Genomic DNA, 17,464 nt, shown 5'->3' with positions numbered 1-17,464 from the left:
TTAATTCAGTTTGCGTTTACTTCGAGTATGACTTGAATAGGATTAAGATCATCAGTAATCGCTGTTTACATGCTAGTTTCTTAAACAGAGTAATGTCTTAATCGGGTTAATATCTGAATACAGTATTGTCCATGTAAACGTAGTCATTGTGTCCTTCCGTATAAGCGTGATTAATTACTTCAGCAGTTTGGATGAAACTGTAAAGAGGACTATTGTGACAGTGTCAGTGATAGATTTGTAGTTCCGTTTAGCTTTTCCTTGGTGATTTAAGCCACACAGTTTGGACTGCTTGTGTATGGTCTGGACTATAATCCCAAAAATTGTGAGATGTTTGGAAAAGTGAAATACATTTCCTGGAAGGAAGAAAAGTTTCCAATATGCTGCTTGCCCATGTTACCAGAAGCATGGTGGTGCACCCAGGGATTTGCGACACATCAGTATTTATTTTCATGACGCCACTGCGATACTAACCTATGAGTAGGCCTGTCACGATAACTACTTTTTGTTAAGTGATGTATCGTCCCAGAAATAATTGCGATAAACGATATTATTGTCATTAAGACATTAAAGATTTTATGCCACTGATTTAATGATGATATAAAAGCAAAATAATGCAAGTACACCCTTTCAATGAGCAATGAACTTTTCATTCTTAAGAATATTCAGACATTGTAATGCAATATTGTGTATTGTCTGTGTTTTAGTGCGTTGTTACAGAGAGCGTATTCACAACGTGGTCTACCTAGCGCCTAACTTGTGTTCAAGTACATTTGTGCATTAACATCATTTTGTGTAGAAGCAAGTTGTAATATTATTAGGTTTTTTTTGTGTACATGTCTGATTAATCTCGTGTGTGTGTGTGTAGGATGCGTTTGGGCGAGTTAATTAAGCCGCTAGTAAAGCGCTTCAGTTTGCCGCTGTTCATTCACTCTTCAGTTTCAGTTCACGCAGCTTAAGCGGCTCAAACCCCGACATTAGTGACTGTGACTGGATAATTCAAAACACTAGAACTATTCTTTCTAGATTTTTCTTCTTCAAAAAACATTGTCTGTCAGTATCAACATGTTGCATGTCATTTTTAATTCAAATCGGTGCTAGTGCTCGCTACACATCTTCAATTCCAGTGTGCAGTTTTTGCGTTTTTATCTTAAATTCGACAAATATTTGAAGTCTAAATTTTAATTTGACAGCCCTGGGGCAGACGAGAGCACAGAAGCAGCACGAACGGCTGAAATGTCTGTGAACTTCATTCAAACACGCATGCAAACACAGTAAGGCCAGCAAAGATGAACATGGTCATGTCCATATATTGTACGATACGTCGATAACGTAATTGTCATGAACAGCTTACCTACGAGTGATAAGGAATGTTTAATAAAACGCAAAGTACACTTATGGGAGGAGGGTTGTATCGTGTATTTTGATGAACTGTGTATGTCATGTTGGTTTAGTGCTGAAGTTTGGTCCATGTTTGAAGTTAAATGTCTATTCTGAGCCACTCTTATGACATAAACTCGTGCATTTCAGTAGTTTTCTGACTCTCCACTCTCTGTATTCCAGCACACATCTGTGGACGGCTTCCCCGACCCCCCAGCACCTCCGGCTAAGTCGGCCAGCAGGCAGAGTCTACCGCGATGTCGCAACTCCGTGGCGTCCGTCACAGAGGACCAGCCACACATCGGCAACTACAGGCTGCTCAAAACCATCGGCAAGGGCAACTTTGCCAAAGTCAAACTAGCACGTCATATTTTAACAGGACGGGAGGTAACGTGCACAGGCCTTTTTTGTCTTTTAAACATGAAGCATGTGAAGGGCCATAAACTGTAAAGTAACTTCTAATTATTGTCAGTGCACCGATTGTGCATATCCATGTAACATAGGTTACATCTGTAATCTGAGGTGTTAAAAAGCAGAATGTAGGGCAATTAGAAGGGAAAAGGAGAGCAAAGCAAACAAAGACTAGGGTTCGTCATGGTAGACTGCGGCCCAAATAGCAGATCCTCTTTTGGGGTTTGTTAGTTGCTTATTTGGACCCTTGTGAGCAAGGATATATTATAAGCAAACCTTTATAAAGTTTTATAGTTGAACACTACAGACCTAAACGGTTCCACTGTACGCACTGTTAAGCAAAGACTCCTTCTCCAGTAAGAGCTGCCTCTTTCTGTGTGTGAGAGCAAGATTTAAATTCTCAAGCTTTAAGCTGGGAGTCTGTCTGCTATATTTAGATTTGTGTCATATTGATGATGGAAATTGTTTGCTTTCTTCCATGACTTCCTCATTATCTTTACAGTGAGATCAGACCACTTATCTGTGCTACGTACTAACACCTACTCCCACTCTCCCATACATCTCCCACTTCTCTTAGCAATATAGTCACACATTGGTATGCATTTAAGGACTCTGACTCAGGCGTTATATTAGGCGAATAACAAAATGAAAAAGCTAGGTAGCAGTGTACTGCAGGCAGTTTCGTACGTTTGTACGACCCAAGTGAAATAAGGAGGCAGGCCGTATTGGGCCCATAAGCCATGACACCTGTTATATCAGGGCTCCAGTTGAGAACTGTTAATTAACCACAGTAATATTGAGAAATAATGTTTGGAAAATGTTATCACGATTAGCCTTATGGAAATAGTTCCATATTTTTTTTGAGCGCTTTATCAGGAACACTATACTAATACTGGGTCGGGCCTGCCTTTGCTCTCAAAACAGCCTCAAATTCTGGTGCCATGGATTCCACAAGATGTTGAAGACATTCCTTAGAGATTCTGGGCCATGTTGATATGATTACATAATGCAATTCCTGCAGATTGTTCAGGTGCACTTTCATGCTGTGAATCTCCCGTTCAACCACATCCCAAAGGCGTTCTACTGGATTCAGATCCGGTGACTGGGAAGAACACTGAAGAACACTGAACTCGGTGCATTATGATGCTGGAAGAAGCCATTAGAAGATGGTAAATTGTGGCCATGAAGGAATGCACATGGTCAGCAACAATACTCAAATAGAATGTGGGGCATTCAAGCAATATTTGCTTGCTATTAACAGGCCCAAAGTGTGCCAAGAAAACATTCCCCACAGCATTACACCACCTCCACCAGCCTGGACTGTTGACACAAGGCAGGTTGTGTCCATGGATTCATGCTGTTGGTGCCAAATTCTGATCCTACCATATAAGTGTCTCAGCAGAATCTCATGCTTTCTCAGATGCTTTTCTGATCACCACAATTGTACAGAGTGATTATCTGAGTTACTGTAGCCTTTCTGTCAGCTCGAACCAGTCTGGCCATTCTCCGTTGATCTCTCTCATCAACAAGGTGTTTCCATCTACAGAACTGCTGCTCACTGAATGTTTTTTTTTCTTTATTGCACCATTCTGAGTAAACTGTAGAGTTTGTTGTGTGTGAAAAACCCAGAAGATCAGCATAATATTGTGCTTACTGCTGTAAGGCATCTTCACTGAGAACACGATGCTACCTTTCTGTAGAATGCACTAGAAGACCCATCGCTCGTCAACTCTTATTTTAGCCACTGGTGTCGTTGGCTATGATCCAGGATCAACTCCCATCCAACAGTATAAGAGAAACCATTTTAGGCTCCTCTCTGTAGCGGTCATCTCTGCATGCATCCTTATGCTTATTTTTATTTATTTTTTTTGCAAGTCTGACCAAACTAGATCGCTAGATGTGGTTGAAGTGAGTGTGTGTAAGTTTATGAAAAAGCTTTTGAGTGAAGCCTCCATTACATGCTTTCATTACTTGTTAGCTACATTAGCCTCAAAGCTTCCGTGCAAAACTAAAACAGTAAATGTCTAGACACCAAACAGGTCTTGGCTGATTGTGTATAATTGATTCCTCACATAATACTGCTTTAAAATCAGTCGGATCTGGACTGTCCATTTTGCATGTTTGTCTCTCTGTATGTCTCATTCTCTCTTTTTGTCTCTTTCTGTATCTTTCAATCTGTCTTTTTTTTTGGTCTCTGTTTTTGTTTGTTTCTCTCTGTTCTGGCTGACTCTTTGTGTCTGTCTGTTATATTGTCCCTGTCTGTTTCTCTGTCTCATTGTCTCTGTTTGTGTCTGTTATATTGTCCCTGTCTCTTTTTGTCTCGTTGTCTCTCTTTGTGTCTGTCTGTTATGTTCTTCCTGTCTGTCTCTTTCTGTCTCGTCTCTCTTTGTCTGTCTGTCTGTCTGTTTTCTGATCACTGCTCAGTTGAGAATACTCCATGAGCTTGAGTCTTTGCTGAATGTTGCAAATTCACACCTCTCTTTCTTTCAGGTTGCTGTGAAGATCATCGATAAGACGCAGTTAAACCCCACTAGTTTACAAAAGGTGAGCTCTTCTTTTAACCCCATGTTCACTGTTTACCCGGGTGTCAACTTAAACCAAGTTTTCATGTCTCACAGCACACGTGAAGCCTGCCTGCGGGTTTATTATGTAGTTATGGAGGCCGCGTAAAGTCCCCGTCAATGATCTCGCCTGTTATCGTTATGGCTGAGTGATGAGGACGTATCCTCGCAAGTCCATTAGTGATCTGTTTAAAATGCACTTCTGATCACGGTTCTTTATTTAAAACAGTATTTCAAGGCAAGAATTTCCAGGCGCATTTCTTACTTTTCTTGTCTTAGGAAGTGTGACTAATAGAGCAGCTGTGATAATACACCGACACAAGCATGTCACGGTTGTGTAATAGATGTCGTTCAGGGCAACGTGCTGTTCAGGCTGTAAAGACACATGAAGGACAAAACATGGGCACGCTGAGTCACATGTTTTGAACGTTCCAGTGATTTTAGTTGCCATAAGCAACATGGATAAATATATATTGCCAATGCTTCCCTGTGGAGAACCTAAGTAGCACGAAAGAGTCATGGGATGTTCTAAATGTATGTTAGGTCTTTAAGAGGCATTATTAATGTGAGCTTTCTGCAAGAAGGGAACACTAGGGCTCCTGAGTGACGCTCGATCATCGAGAAATTGTGATCTGCGTCCCATCAGTGAGCTTTGTATGACATTGTGACACTAATGACACGAGTCCATCGCAAGCCTCTATTAGCTAATGTATATGGAAGAGGGCAGTTAGCGCTTTTCTCCAAGTATATTCAGTTGCTGTAGGATCTTGTGTGTGCAGCGGCTGGCTCTGTGTTTCCCCTAAACTGGTAGCTGTTGTACATTAGAAGAGAAGTAGGTAGTGGGATAAAATGGTATATGCTATAATTAGGGATAAAGCCATATTTTGAATATTTGAGAATATTTGGGAGTTGTGCGTCTGGCACATTTGCTGTATGGCTGCCTGCAGTTTCGGAGTGTTTGACTTTTTGTCTGCTCACCGCTCGGTTGGTGCACTGCATCATCAGGTGCGTCATGCTAAATGTGTAAATGATTCAGTTCTTGGAACCAAAGACGTTTCCCTCCATGCCTGTACAACTGAGACCTTTCTCTTCCATGCACTAAACTGTTTGTCTCGGTGGCAGCGCTTTGAAAGATAAGCTGCAAACGGGTCAAATTTAAGTTTGATTCAACTTTAATTACAGCCTGAAGGTGTAAAATTCGAAGCAGGACCACTCTGTCTCCAAGGAGAAATAATGGATTAGCTGGTATGAAGCAATTTTGTAGCTCATAATCTGTAACTAACTGTGGCAGTGTGATAAGGAGACACTTAACTTGCAAGTGAAATGAAGTTTAACAGTGGAGCGTGAACGCGGGCTTTAGCACGTTTAAAGCGTCTCTCAGTGTATTTCATAGCGCCTAGCACACTGTTTTGTGCCGTGTGTGTGGGTAGCACTGTGAATAGTCCAAATTAATTGAATAATGCTGGAATTTTGCCTGTGGAATTTTGTAAGTTGAAAAGTAAGTTTCGACTTTATTATTAAAAACAGAGACTCTGGTTTAGATTTCTGTTTGAGTACGTGCTTGAGTGTTTGAACAGTTGATCTTCTGATCACTAATTATAAAGATTTCTTATTTTTTTTAAAGAACACCACACTTTTAAAAAAATGTTCTCAAGGTTTATAGTTACGTTTGATGATGTGGGCCATCTGCAAAACAAGTTAGTCTCCTATCATTTATTATCTTCATGCGAGAGAAAAAAGATCCTGGTGTAATAATTAAACACCTTATCAAGGCTCAGAGAGCCCATTCGAAACTCTTGTGCCTGCGTACAGTGTAAATTCTGCTGTGATATTCAAGGCTAGTCAGGTCACTGAGCTTCGTTATATAGACTCAAGTGTTTGGTGTTACAGTTCATGCTGGTGTTCCTGATAGGGATATGGGCGAGATCTTATCGTTTGCAATATACTGGAAGAAATTCTCCCCACAATAAGAATTAGTCTTCCCCTGATAATAACGACAAAGCCTAGTTGATGACGTATTTCTGTATGGACAGTGTGCGACCCATTCGCAGCTCACGTGCAAACAAGTACGGCGGAAGGCGGACGTGAAGCTGAGGAGGAGTTTATCACTAAACGAGGAGCTACCTCTACAATCTGGAACTGGTTTGATTACACAAAATCAGTTTTATTTTTAGATCAGTGTTTGTGTTTCTGAGGTGCTCAAGATCACAGCTATCACTTGTAGCTACAAACAGTGGTGCATGGTACTAAATTTGTATCATCACTCTTATTTTTATCGCAATAAATACCAGAAATGAACGTGATATTGTTTTAAGTCCATATCGCCCGTCCCTAGTTCCTGATGATCCGCTGCGTTTGAGTCCTTAAGCTGAGAGGTTAAAGCATGAAATGGTATGACCTTTCACCCCATAGGCTAACATCGGACAGCCTATAATCATAATAACGTACTGTCTATTTAACATGGTCCATACACATGTTTATAAAAGTCTGTTTGCGTCTGTCTTTTGGTGACTGCATAGTGAAGGTGAGTCACAAGTTCCAGATGTTCAGTTTTATGTCACGCAGATTCGCACGGCCCTGTTTATTTGAGTACATTCAAATCACATTTACGCTGGAGTGGTGACTCTGCGGTTTAAGGCGTGCTTATCGGAAGGAGGTGGGTTCAAATCCCAGCACAGCCAAGCCACCAGCAAGGCCTTTACCCTTCCCCGGTGTTTATTTAACAATGTATTTAGAATTCACCTGTCTCATTCTTTTCATAGCAACAACCACGAGGAATACCGTAGCATCTGCCTAGCAGCAACCTATCTTTACAGCCTACCTTAACAACAGTGTACCATTCTGTAATCTATGCAACTAATCTGCATTTTCTTCAGGAAATGCAATTTTCTAGTTAAAGTGATGCAAGGCCTTTGATCCACTGATTCAAGGCTTCACAACATCAGCTGGTCTTTCTCACTGCTAATCAGTAGCATCTACAGCTGCACAATTTGTTGTTTGATTAATAATTATCACAGTATTGTCCTTTGCAATTATGACTAGGCAATATGATGATATGAGAGCGATATGATGATAGAAAATGTGTCGTCCCATAATGTGAGAGATAGGCAGTATTGTGACATCTGCTTTTAAAACATTTTGACGATTACAAACTTTGATTGGAAGCTGATGGTAAAATTTCATACTGAATCTTCAAATTTGTAAAATGTAAACTTATTTATTTATTTGTTTGTTTTGTTGTTGTTGGTTTTTTTTTAAATTAAAAAAAAAATAGATATTTATTTCTTGTTGAATAGTGTTATTTTTTAAATATTAAATGTATTTTAAATAAATATTTTCAAATGTATTTTTGAAATTCAGCTTTTTCAGGTTATTTTTTTTCTGTTTTTGCTGCCAGTGTCTTAGCAAACATTTGTATTGTGATATTTATCGTGTGTAGAAGAAATTCCTTCAAGTATCATGATATCCACCACTATTTGCAAGTCTTGGGACAGTTGGCGATGTTATCGGTGATCACTGTCGGACGATTTTGATGTGTGTTTTGATGAAAACTAGTGTCTAGTGAAAACTAGTGTCTGCAGCTTGAACATCAACGAAAGAACGTGTTGTCTCTCATTATACGTGTTTCCTTGATGCCTCTTTTGTATCCTATACGAAACGTATTCGCCGTAATACCTCTGTCTGACTTCGGAGCAGAGCTACACAACTTCTTTCTCTGATGTATCTTAGCTTCACTTGTTCCATGCTGCCAAACACATAAAACCGTGAATGTTTTTCATGAACGGGGGTTTAAATTAAGAAAACGAAACAGTATGGTTTCGTGCTTTATCTGCTGTTTAACGCGGATCACATGCGTGCGTAGTTTATATAATTTTATTTCCGCTTTATGATGAGCTTAGTTACTGCTAATAACTTGTTAGGTTTATTTGTAGTCCTGAGTTCAGGCTGCAAGTGCTTTAGACCCTGTTAACAGGAAATTAATCCAAAAAACCCGACTAAATGCTAATTTTTAGCATTTAGTAATTTTTTCCACTGTAGTGACGTAACATGAACTTAGCACACTTAATTAGTACCTTTTGTACTTAGCACCCTTACCAGAACCTTCACACTGATTGTCCCTCACTGGTGGAATGAACTTCCAACCTCAATCTGGACCACAGAATCTGTCACTATCTTCAAAAAACAGCTAAATACCCACCTCTTCCGTGAACAGGGAAAGCGCCTTGCTCAAGGGCCCAACAGTGGTAGCTTGGCAGTGCTGGGGCTTGAACTCCTGACCTTCTGATCAGTAACCCAGAGCCTTTAACTACTAAGCCACCACTGCCCATATTTTTGTCCATATCATGCACTCCTAATAGCAAGCATGCAAGATTTGGGTGGTGAACTCTTTGTACTTACTTCCTTGTACTGTTCCCTGAAGCTGGCCGCACTGAAATTCCTTCTGTTTCCCATAATCATGTCAACACGGACAGAGGCCTGCGTTTGTGGAGATGGAGTGGCTCATAAAAGCAAACCTGAAATGAGAATCCTATGCGGTCTTTTCATATCTCAGCTATATTTTTGAGGCTCTGGAAAATTGGAAAATTTCCCAAAATAGCAGTCAATAACGTAAGCCACATGTAATGGATTTTTTTTTTGTGCTCAGAACAGCTTCTCATGTGAGCCCATTTCTTAATGTAACCGAGTGATATAAATCTGTGTCTGGTACAGTAATGTGTTATTTTTGTCTTTTTATAATGTTTGTTATGATGGATATATGATTAATGTGTGTATTACCGTTGTGTGTGTTTGTGACCACTGGAGCATCTCAACCTCATCAAGCTCTTCTCCAATGCCTCATTCTCTGAGAGGAAGATTAATGACGCACACGCTGATATAAACCTCTTGGCCCCATTTCTCTCGCTGTCATTTCTAAAACGAAATGCTGTAAGTTATGAAATGAATCAACCAAGCTCCGTCATAAGCACTACAAATCAAGGCATCAGGGTTTTAACTCTGGCATTAGTGGATCTCGTTTGTGTTACCCGTGACATGGCCGTCTCGCATGCTCCATGATGTGGCGTACTGTGGAAGTAATTAATCGGTTTAGGTTTATTTCGGGGGAATTTCGGAACGTTTTTCTCCGTATGCCTCGTTGTCCTGTTTGAAGCTGCAGTGTGCTCACCATCTGTGTGCTTAGGGGTGTAAAGAATCCCTGATTTGAATCAGTGCACTGTACACCGCAGTATTTATGATGTGTTTGAATCCAAATGGTCTACGCTGCGAGATCAGACATCCCTTTTTATTATCAGTGTAGTATTAAATGTACATGCACAGTGTGCTTGTGTATTATCTAATAAATCCATATAGTGTACAGTCATTCCCAGTGAAGATGGCGTGTGCCTGTAAGTCTATATCAGGGGTGTCCAATCTTATCCACAAGGGGCTGGTGTGGTTGCAGGTTTTCATTCCAACCAAGCAGGAGCCACACCTGATTCCACCTATTTAATCAGTTGATCTTGGCTTTCAATTGACTCAGGTGTGGCTTCTGCTTGATAGGAATGAAAACCTGCACCCACACCGGCCCTTTCCAGATAAGATTGGACACCCCTGATGTATATGGAGGCGTCATGGCCACTGTGCCTGTCTGTCCACATGAGAGTGGTGTGGCCTTTGTGCCTTTCAGCCTTAGTGAAGGACATGCGGTCCCCCCTCCTTTATTTTTGTAAATTGAAATCGAACTGTTTGCACGACTCAGAACCGCATCATTGTGCACGGATCAGCTTTAAATCATGACTTGCTGAATGGTTGGCTGCCTTTAATTGCACCTTTTTACACAATTGACCCCAACTCGTTAATCACGTTTCCAGATGCTCATACTCGGGAGATATTCAGGAGAGCTGCACACCGCTTATGTTGTAGTATGCAAGTACATCTGGTGAGGTCCAGGCTGCATGACATGATCTCAAATGTAGCATCAGTGAATGCCCTACGGGGAGTTATATTCTCATCTGCTTCAGACTGGAATGCTGTTGCGTCACTGCGGTCGAGTTTAGAAATATCTTTCTAAAAATAGCTGCCTGGATTTCTCCGCAGCTGACGTGCAGCACCAAGCAGACAAATGCGTGTTATTTTTCCTCTAACCGTTCTCCTTATCGTGTCTCTTTCTTATGAGAGTTCTCTTTTAGAAAGAGTGGACAAATTCCCATCATCAGCTAGAGGTCAAAGTCAAAATACCAGTCGTATTTTAAATATGCTGAATCATGAGGTGATATATATGTATGTATGTATGTATGTATGTATGTATATATGTATATATATTTCAAATACACTTGGTGTATTCAGCTCCAGCAAACAGTCAATCATTATCATCATTAATAGGCTATCATTACCTCTTAAAGTAATAGCACTCTGTTAACTTTGTATTTTTCACAGTGGAATTTGATTCCAATCTACATGTCCCAATGCTCTTACACCGCATCATTAGCATTTTAACCAGATTCAGGTGACAGATGTGCGTTGGTACGGACTTCTATTTTCTCTAAAGCAGTGTTCCCACGTAGAGCTGCTGATGCTTCTGCAATGGGTGGAAAATTCAGCGCATCTGAAGAGGTGCACCCAAGAACAAAGTGTTTGCGTGACCGCTTTGTCATGTGATTAATTGATCTGCCAGCATGTATTGTTGGAGTTTGGTGGTCTGCCGTTGATGGAGTTGAAAGAACCCTCCCCTTCTTTTTTTGACCATTTGTTGCCCCCTCACTTGTTCTCAGCCATGCATTCTCTCTCGCTAAATCTCTCTCTTTTAAAGGCAGAGTTGGGCCTGTTGTGGCTTTTGCAAGCTTTCCCAAAAAATGCATCAACCTTAAAACTAGTCTCTTAGTGGACAATTTCATGTGTCTCGAAAGCAGAGTGCATGAGAATACTATAGCATTCACCATTTCTTGCACTCAACGTATTGCTCACGTCAGTCACTGCTTAGCCAATCATACCAGAGCGCAAGGCTAGCCTAGTGCCTGCTGATTGGATGAACAGGCAAGACATTAATTTACTGTTCATTCACAGAAAAGACCTCCTGTTGCTCCTGGTTTAAAAAAAAAAAAAAAAAAAAAAAAAAAAGTAGTCTGTTTTGGCCTTTTGAATAGCAGGTCTGTTTGTTACGTCTGTTACTTCTCTGTGGTTGAATTTTCTCCGCAGAGGAAACGGAAACCGGTGGTTCACATCTTACCTTTTTGCGAGCTGCTGCTTAGTCTGCAAGGGGCTGAATTCTGTGTACAACTCCGAGGCAATGCAGAGATGGGACATCATTTTACATTTACATGCATTCATTTGGCAGGTGCTATTCTCCAAAGCACGCACCAGTGAGCGAGACTCTAATCCCAACATAAAGCCGTTAACGGAGCTGACAGCGATCAAGTGCACAATGTTTGTAGGAAGATCAGGAAGAGGAAACCCTGACAATGAGGGTTCTAGTCGGGGTTCTTTAAGAGAGACAGGCTCAGATACAGCTTTCTGGCTTCTCAAAACCATTTTGAAAATTGGTAATTTTGAATGAATTCCAATGTTGAATTATTGAACACCATCTGACCTGGTGGCATATGAATTCACATTTTGTCAACAAACAGCACCAAAAAAAAAAATGTAGGAGGCAGGTTGGAGTGTAATATTAGGATTTAACTCAATAGATAAGACATTACCCCCTGAGCAGGATTCCATCCCATCATTGGGCACCATGCGGACACATTCACAGTGTAGTAAAAACCTATCAACTGGCACATTTTTGGGAGGTGGGTGGAAACTGGTGATTATAGAGGACACAGAAACTCCACTCAGATGGTAACCTGAGCTCAGGATCGATCCTGGAGCTGTGAGGCAGCAATGTTTCACACTGCGCCACAGTGCCTCCAGTCAAGATCTTTCATATTTAAAAAAAAAAAAAAAAAAATCACGTATGACTGTTTTCTCACTGTACAGCCTTTCACTAGTGACAGAGTGATCAAACTACAAATGTAACAATCTTGCAAGAAACTGTAACAGGTTCAGACTTTTTTATTGAAGGTAAATCTGTAGACAGGTTTCGGTACAATGTCATGTGCTTCTGAGTAACTATAGCACCTTAATTATTATTATGTGAAATGCAAAAAGGCTTAAAAAAAATACTACTAAACTTATTGTTTTTTTTCTCAACAGCTTTTTCGTGAAGTAAGGATTATGAAGATTTTGAATCACCCTAATATAGGTAAGACCATATATGTACAGTATATACTTTTATTAGCCTTGATTGATGTACTATCCCTTGCGTAAGTATTCACCGCTTTTTCACTTTTCCACATCTTGTAGTGTTACACCCTGGAACTGAAATCAACTTAATTGGGATTATATGTCATGCTTCTACTCAAAATAGCCCACAATACTGAATTGTGAACCCCCTGAATTAGTTCTGGTGTATACTGTTCCCATCAGAAGTCACATAATAAGGTGAATGGAGTCCACCTGTGTTGCATTTAAAGTGTCACATGTTTGTCTCAATATAAACAAATAGCATCATGGAGACCAATTCAAACTAGGAATGAATAAGGCACAACTGCAGCTCTGCTTTAAAGAAGACATCCACCGAACGACAGTGACCGTGTAAGGAGGGCTTTAGTCAGAGAAGCAACCTAGAGGCCGAGGTTCACCCTCAACGAGCTGAAGAGATGCACGTTTCAATGGGAGAAGCTGTTCACAGGACATACCAGACTCACCAGAAAGCTGGGTGGCGAGGTCTAATTGAGGTTATAAGTTTACATACACCTTGCAGAATCTGCAAAATGTTTAGAATTTAAAAAAAAAAAAAAAAAAGAGGGATCATAACGATTTACACCGATCATCTTGTTCAAAAGTTTACATCCCCCTGTATCTTAATAATCAAATGTTAAAAATCCCAAATAAGTCCAGGTTGCAACACTGTGGAAAGGTTCAAAGGGGTGGATACTTATGCAGGGTGCTGGATGCATGTTTGGACTGCACGATTAATCCTGTTTTCATGATTGTGAATGTTATTGGTTTGTGATGGAGATGTGTTTATTGACTCTCAAGCTCTCCACAGGTTTTCCTACCTGCATACTGTAGCGATGTGTATTTATTTATTTGTTTGTTTGATTTTGAGGTTTGTACATTTGAAGGAATAGACGCTTATAATGTGAAAGAAAAGCTTTTAAAAAGTTGGGTTTTTTTTGTTTTTTTTTTGTTTTTTACTATTCAGATAAATTGAAATGAAAATAAAATAATTCTTTCAAGCTTTGGTGTATAATTGTGCTTGTAGTTTTAGCTGTTATTGTGTAGCTGTAATGGTTTCTAATTAAGTGGAATCAGTCGATGAGCAAAACCACACTGCAACCATTAAAAAAAAAACATAACTCTGCATTAAAACCTTTAGAGAATTGAGTTTACTTACCAGTACCCCCAAGAAATGGGTGAAGGGTGAAATGGCATAAGAGTGCTGGGTTCGAGCACTGGTTGCTGTTGATAGAATCGTGTGTGTGCGCGTCTTTGTCTTTGAGTGAGCGATGGCCCAGCAAGAGACCACTGAATTACCCCCATAAAGCATGATCAGAGCCTGTGTCTGTGTGATGAGACTATAAAGACCCAGACCCTGAAAACATTTCACTATTGCGCTCTCTTTTTCCTCTGTCTCTCCTCACCCTTGCATGCCCTCTCGTATTTCTTTCATTCTACCCCTTTTTTTCTCCCTCGCAACCTTTCTCTCCTCTGATTAACGCGTGTCTCTTGAGTAACGGGGCTTGTTTTCCTGCTCTCCTTCTCTACCTTACCGCTCGCTTTCCTTTATGACGCTGCACATTTCCCTTTCTGTCTCTCACTCTACATTTTAATTACATTTGAACTGGATCATGTTGCTAACAGAGCATTGTTGCGGTAGTGAGATGACCGAGCTCAGGGCAGGCGCCTTATCAGCAGTTTTGTCTTCAGGCCACACTTTGCCTCTGTACTATTGATTGTGATGACAGGACATCTTTCTGTCTCCATCATGTTGCTTTGCAGCCCAGCGTATGAGACAGTGTGTGTCTGTATGATTTCTCTTTTTGGCTAAAACTGAGTTTACTTAAGCTGTAAATAAACACCACTGACTTGCTGCTATCTTCACCTTATTCTGTCTCTGTTCAGTTTCCACATTTTATTACTACTCCTGTCTGCGTAGGTGATGGTGTTCATCCTTCCCTCTTTATCTCAGGGGCGTGGTCACAAGGGTGGCACAAGATAGCTGCTGCAGTCATCATTTCCACTGCAACTCTGACTTCAAATCATATCTATGAATGATTTATTACCCATGTGCAATCTAGCTCTCTGACTTAATTGTAAACAATCCTTACATTCTGTAAAAGTAGTGTTATCCTAAACACATTAGGGTGAGAGGTCGAAAAGACTTTCCCATGCCTATAAACCTAGACATTCTACTGTTTCAGTGTGAAGGCCATGGTGTGTGTGTGTGTGTGTGTGTGTGTGTATTTCGCTGTTTTATATATCTTATTTTATTTTAATTAATTCATTTAAATTTTTTATTTGAACACAATCTGCATTTTGTTAAAAATGCAAAAAAAAAAAAAAAAAAAACAGTAAAGTTTTTCTTAAGGTTAGGTTTAATGTAGCATAAGTTAGTTGTATTAATAATTAAGTCAAAAGTCCTCACATGGATATTAAGACGAATGTATCATGCACGCGTGTGTGTATTTGTGTCCGTCCATAACGCTGGTCCTCTGAGTACTGTCACACTGCACATATAGACTTCAGAGTTCACTCGTTACCAGGATTTTTTTGTTTGATGGAGTAATGTGTGCTATGGTACATGATCTCTTTGTTCATAGAAGTTTATTTCTAAGGCATAACGTCTCAGCAATTCATCCTTTTAAAAAAAAAAAAAAAAAAGTTGACATTAAACAAGCAATAGAACACCAGCAATTTCTCATTGTTTACCACAGCTATTATCCTCTTATTCTCTCTTCTCCACAGTTAAGTTATTTGAGGTCATCGAAACGGACAAGACACTTTATTTGATAATGGAGTATGCTAGTGGAGGTGAGTTTTAATGTTCTCAGTCTACAGTAAGGAATTATGTACACGACACTGGTGGTTCCAGATGTCTGAATTCGTGTGTGTGTGTGTGTCACAGGCGAAGTATTTGACTACTTAGTTGCACATGGAAGAATGAAGGAGAAGGAAGCCAGGGCCAAGTTTCGACAGGTGAGTGGATCAAGTTGAATCTAGTCACATTTCCACATTTTTCATAAAACGAGCTGGCACAAGCAGCACCCAGTAGAAGTTGGAGCTCTGGTTGAATTATTATTATTTTATTTTTTTTAACCAGTTGGACAGAAGAATGTGAGGGGGACAGGGATGACAGCAAAAATTCTCCATCCCTTTTACTGCACCATGTGATGACCTTGTTACGTTTAACATGGAAGAAGTGTTCCTTTGTCTTATCTGGTGTGTAGGCAAGGTTGCCAGGTCTCAGTAACTCAGGGTTGATGAGACCGCTCAGAGTTTCCAAATAGTAATTCAGACTAGAAAGGGCACCATCTTTATATTTTCCTAGTCAGAGGTCAGAAATTTCTATTTTAAGAGTTTAACACATCATTGATTTCCGATTATTTGCTTCAAAGGAGGATCTTGGTGGCTTTGGGTTATTTTTAAACTAACCAAAGAAAAAACGCAGCCTGCGGACTTAGTTTTTCCACCCGCAAACTTGTTCCACAACTAGGCCAATTTTTGCTAAAAAAAAAAAAGTGACCCTGGCATCTCTGCATGTGGTTAACCGTCATATATTTGATTCTATGAAATAACTTCAAGACTTCAAAATTCTGCAGTGTGGAATGAAAATGGTTGACATTACAACTGACTTGACGGACAAATCCTCCTTTAAATTGGCATTACGTGCCATCCGAAAACAAGTGTTTCTTTTTGTTCATCAAACCTTTGCTAGGTTTTAGTTTTGACGGTACAAACATAGTGCCGATGTTCTGCGGAATGTGCATCGAACGCTGCTGAACGGTAGCCCAGCTCCCAAGTCTCTTTAATATGTACCAAGAACAATCAAACCGGAGCCACTGGTACTGGATTTTTTAATTTTAGTTTCTGGTGCCCAAAATTCTGGAGGGGTGTTATTTGGGGGGGAAAAAAGATCTTTTTGTATAAGGCTTAACACACACACTGACCCCTAGCGGTGTGATGCAGTGCTGCCATTACATTATACAGAAATCATTACAAGCCTTTGAGCTTGCCCTTTCATAGCCATAACTGAGCAGGCGTTTATCTGATTTCATCATTACAAGACAATGAATATGCTGCTGATCAATACTAAATGCATCATTTCATCATGCAGCTGCTAACAGACATAATCCCCCAAATTAAAATTACAGCGATCTGCACGTCAGGATTTAGTATCCTAAAGAGGTGATTTAATGATGCTTTGTGCTCGCTCTGTTAGTCTCTGTATGTGTGTCTTTCAGATTGTGTCTGCAGTGCAATATTGTCATCAGAAGAGGATAGTCCACAGGGATCTCAAGGTGAATTGTGCTCCTCGGATGTCACTTTATGACCTCTTGACCCTTTTCTGGACAGGCTTATTTTGTCCTCACTCTGTCTGTCCTTGTCTACAGGCTGAGAACTTGCTCCTGGATGCTGATATGAACATAAAGATAGCAGACTTTGGCTTCAGTAATGAATTCACCATTGGAAGCAAGTTGGACACATTCTGCGGCAGCCCCCCCTACGCTGCTCCTGAACTCTTTCAGGGCAAGAAATATGATGGGCCTGAAGTGGATGTCTGGAGCCTGGGGGTCATTCTGTACACACTGGTCAGCGGCTCGCTGCCTTTTGACGGGCAGAACTTAAAGGTCTGTTTAATTAATGCTCATGTTCTGATTATTTCATTAAGAAATAAACCAAGTTTATACACCTTCAGAATAGTAAATCGGCCAAGACGTAGTTAATCTTTGAATTAGAGTGATTTAATTTTATAGGTACTGGTTTAATATTGTGCAAATAGCCTGCTTAAATCATTATACGCTTTGAACTTATATCAACATGTTCAAATACATCTACTGAAAATTAAATATACGAATCAACATAGATCTGTATCAACC

At 40.2% G+C, this 17,464-nt stretch overlaps 1 protein-coding gene across 4 annotated transcripts in view; it reads left to right on the top strand.

Moving 5' to 3' along the window:
• Window positions 1–17,464, top strand: part of mark1 (MAP/microtubule affinity-regulating kinase 1) — a 49,503-nt gene that overhangs the window by 19,023 nt on the left and 13,016 nt on the right. For 2 of the 4 annotated variants that reach the window (XM_053634036.1, XM_053634034.1), the window contains exons 2-8: window positions 1,561–1,764; window positions 4,279–4,332; window positions 12,516–12,564; window positions 15,333–15,398; window positions 15,493–15,563; window positions 16,829–16,885; window positions 16,979–17,215. In XM_053634036.1, coding sequence (XP_053490011.1) covers window positions 1,561–1,764; window positions 4,279–4,332; window positions 12,516–12,564; window positions 15,333–15,398; window positions 15,493–15,563; window positions 16,829–16,885; window positions 16,979–17,215 — 738 coding nt within the window. Of the gene's footprint in view, window positions 1–1,560; window positions 1,765–3,344; window positions 4,333–12,515; window positions 12,565–15,332; window positions 15,399–15,492; window positions 15,564–16,828; window positions 16,886–16,978; window positions 17,216–17,464 lie in introns of those variants that run through there. The other 2 variants (XM_053634033.1, XM_053634032.1) reach the window with 1 other exon arrangement.

This window comes from Ictalurus furcatus, chromosome 10 (assembly GCF_023375685.1).
Source record: "Ictalurus furcatus strain D&B chromosome 10, Billie_1.0, whole genome shotgun sequence".
Lineage (NCBI taxonomy): Eukaryota > Metazoa > Chordata > Actinopteri > Siluriformes > Ictaluridae > Ictalurus > Ictalurus furcatus.
The sequence above is the reverse complement of the archived record's forward strand: the minus strand, read 5'-3'. Positions and strand labels throughout refer to the sequence as shown.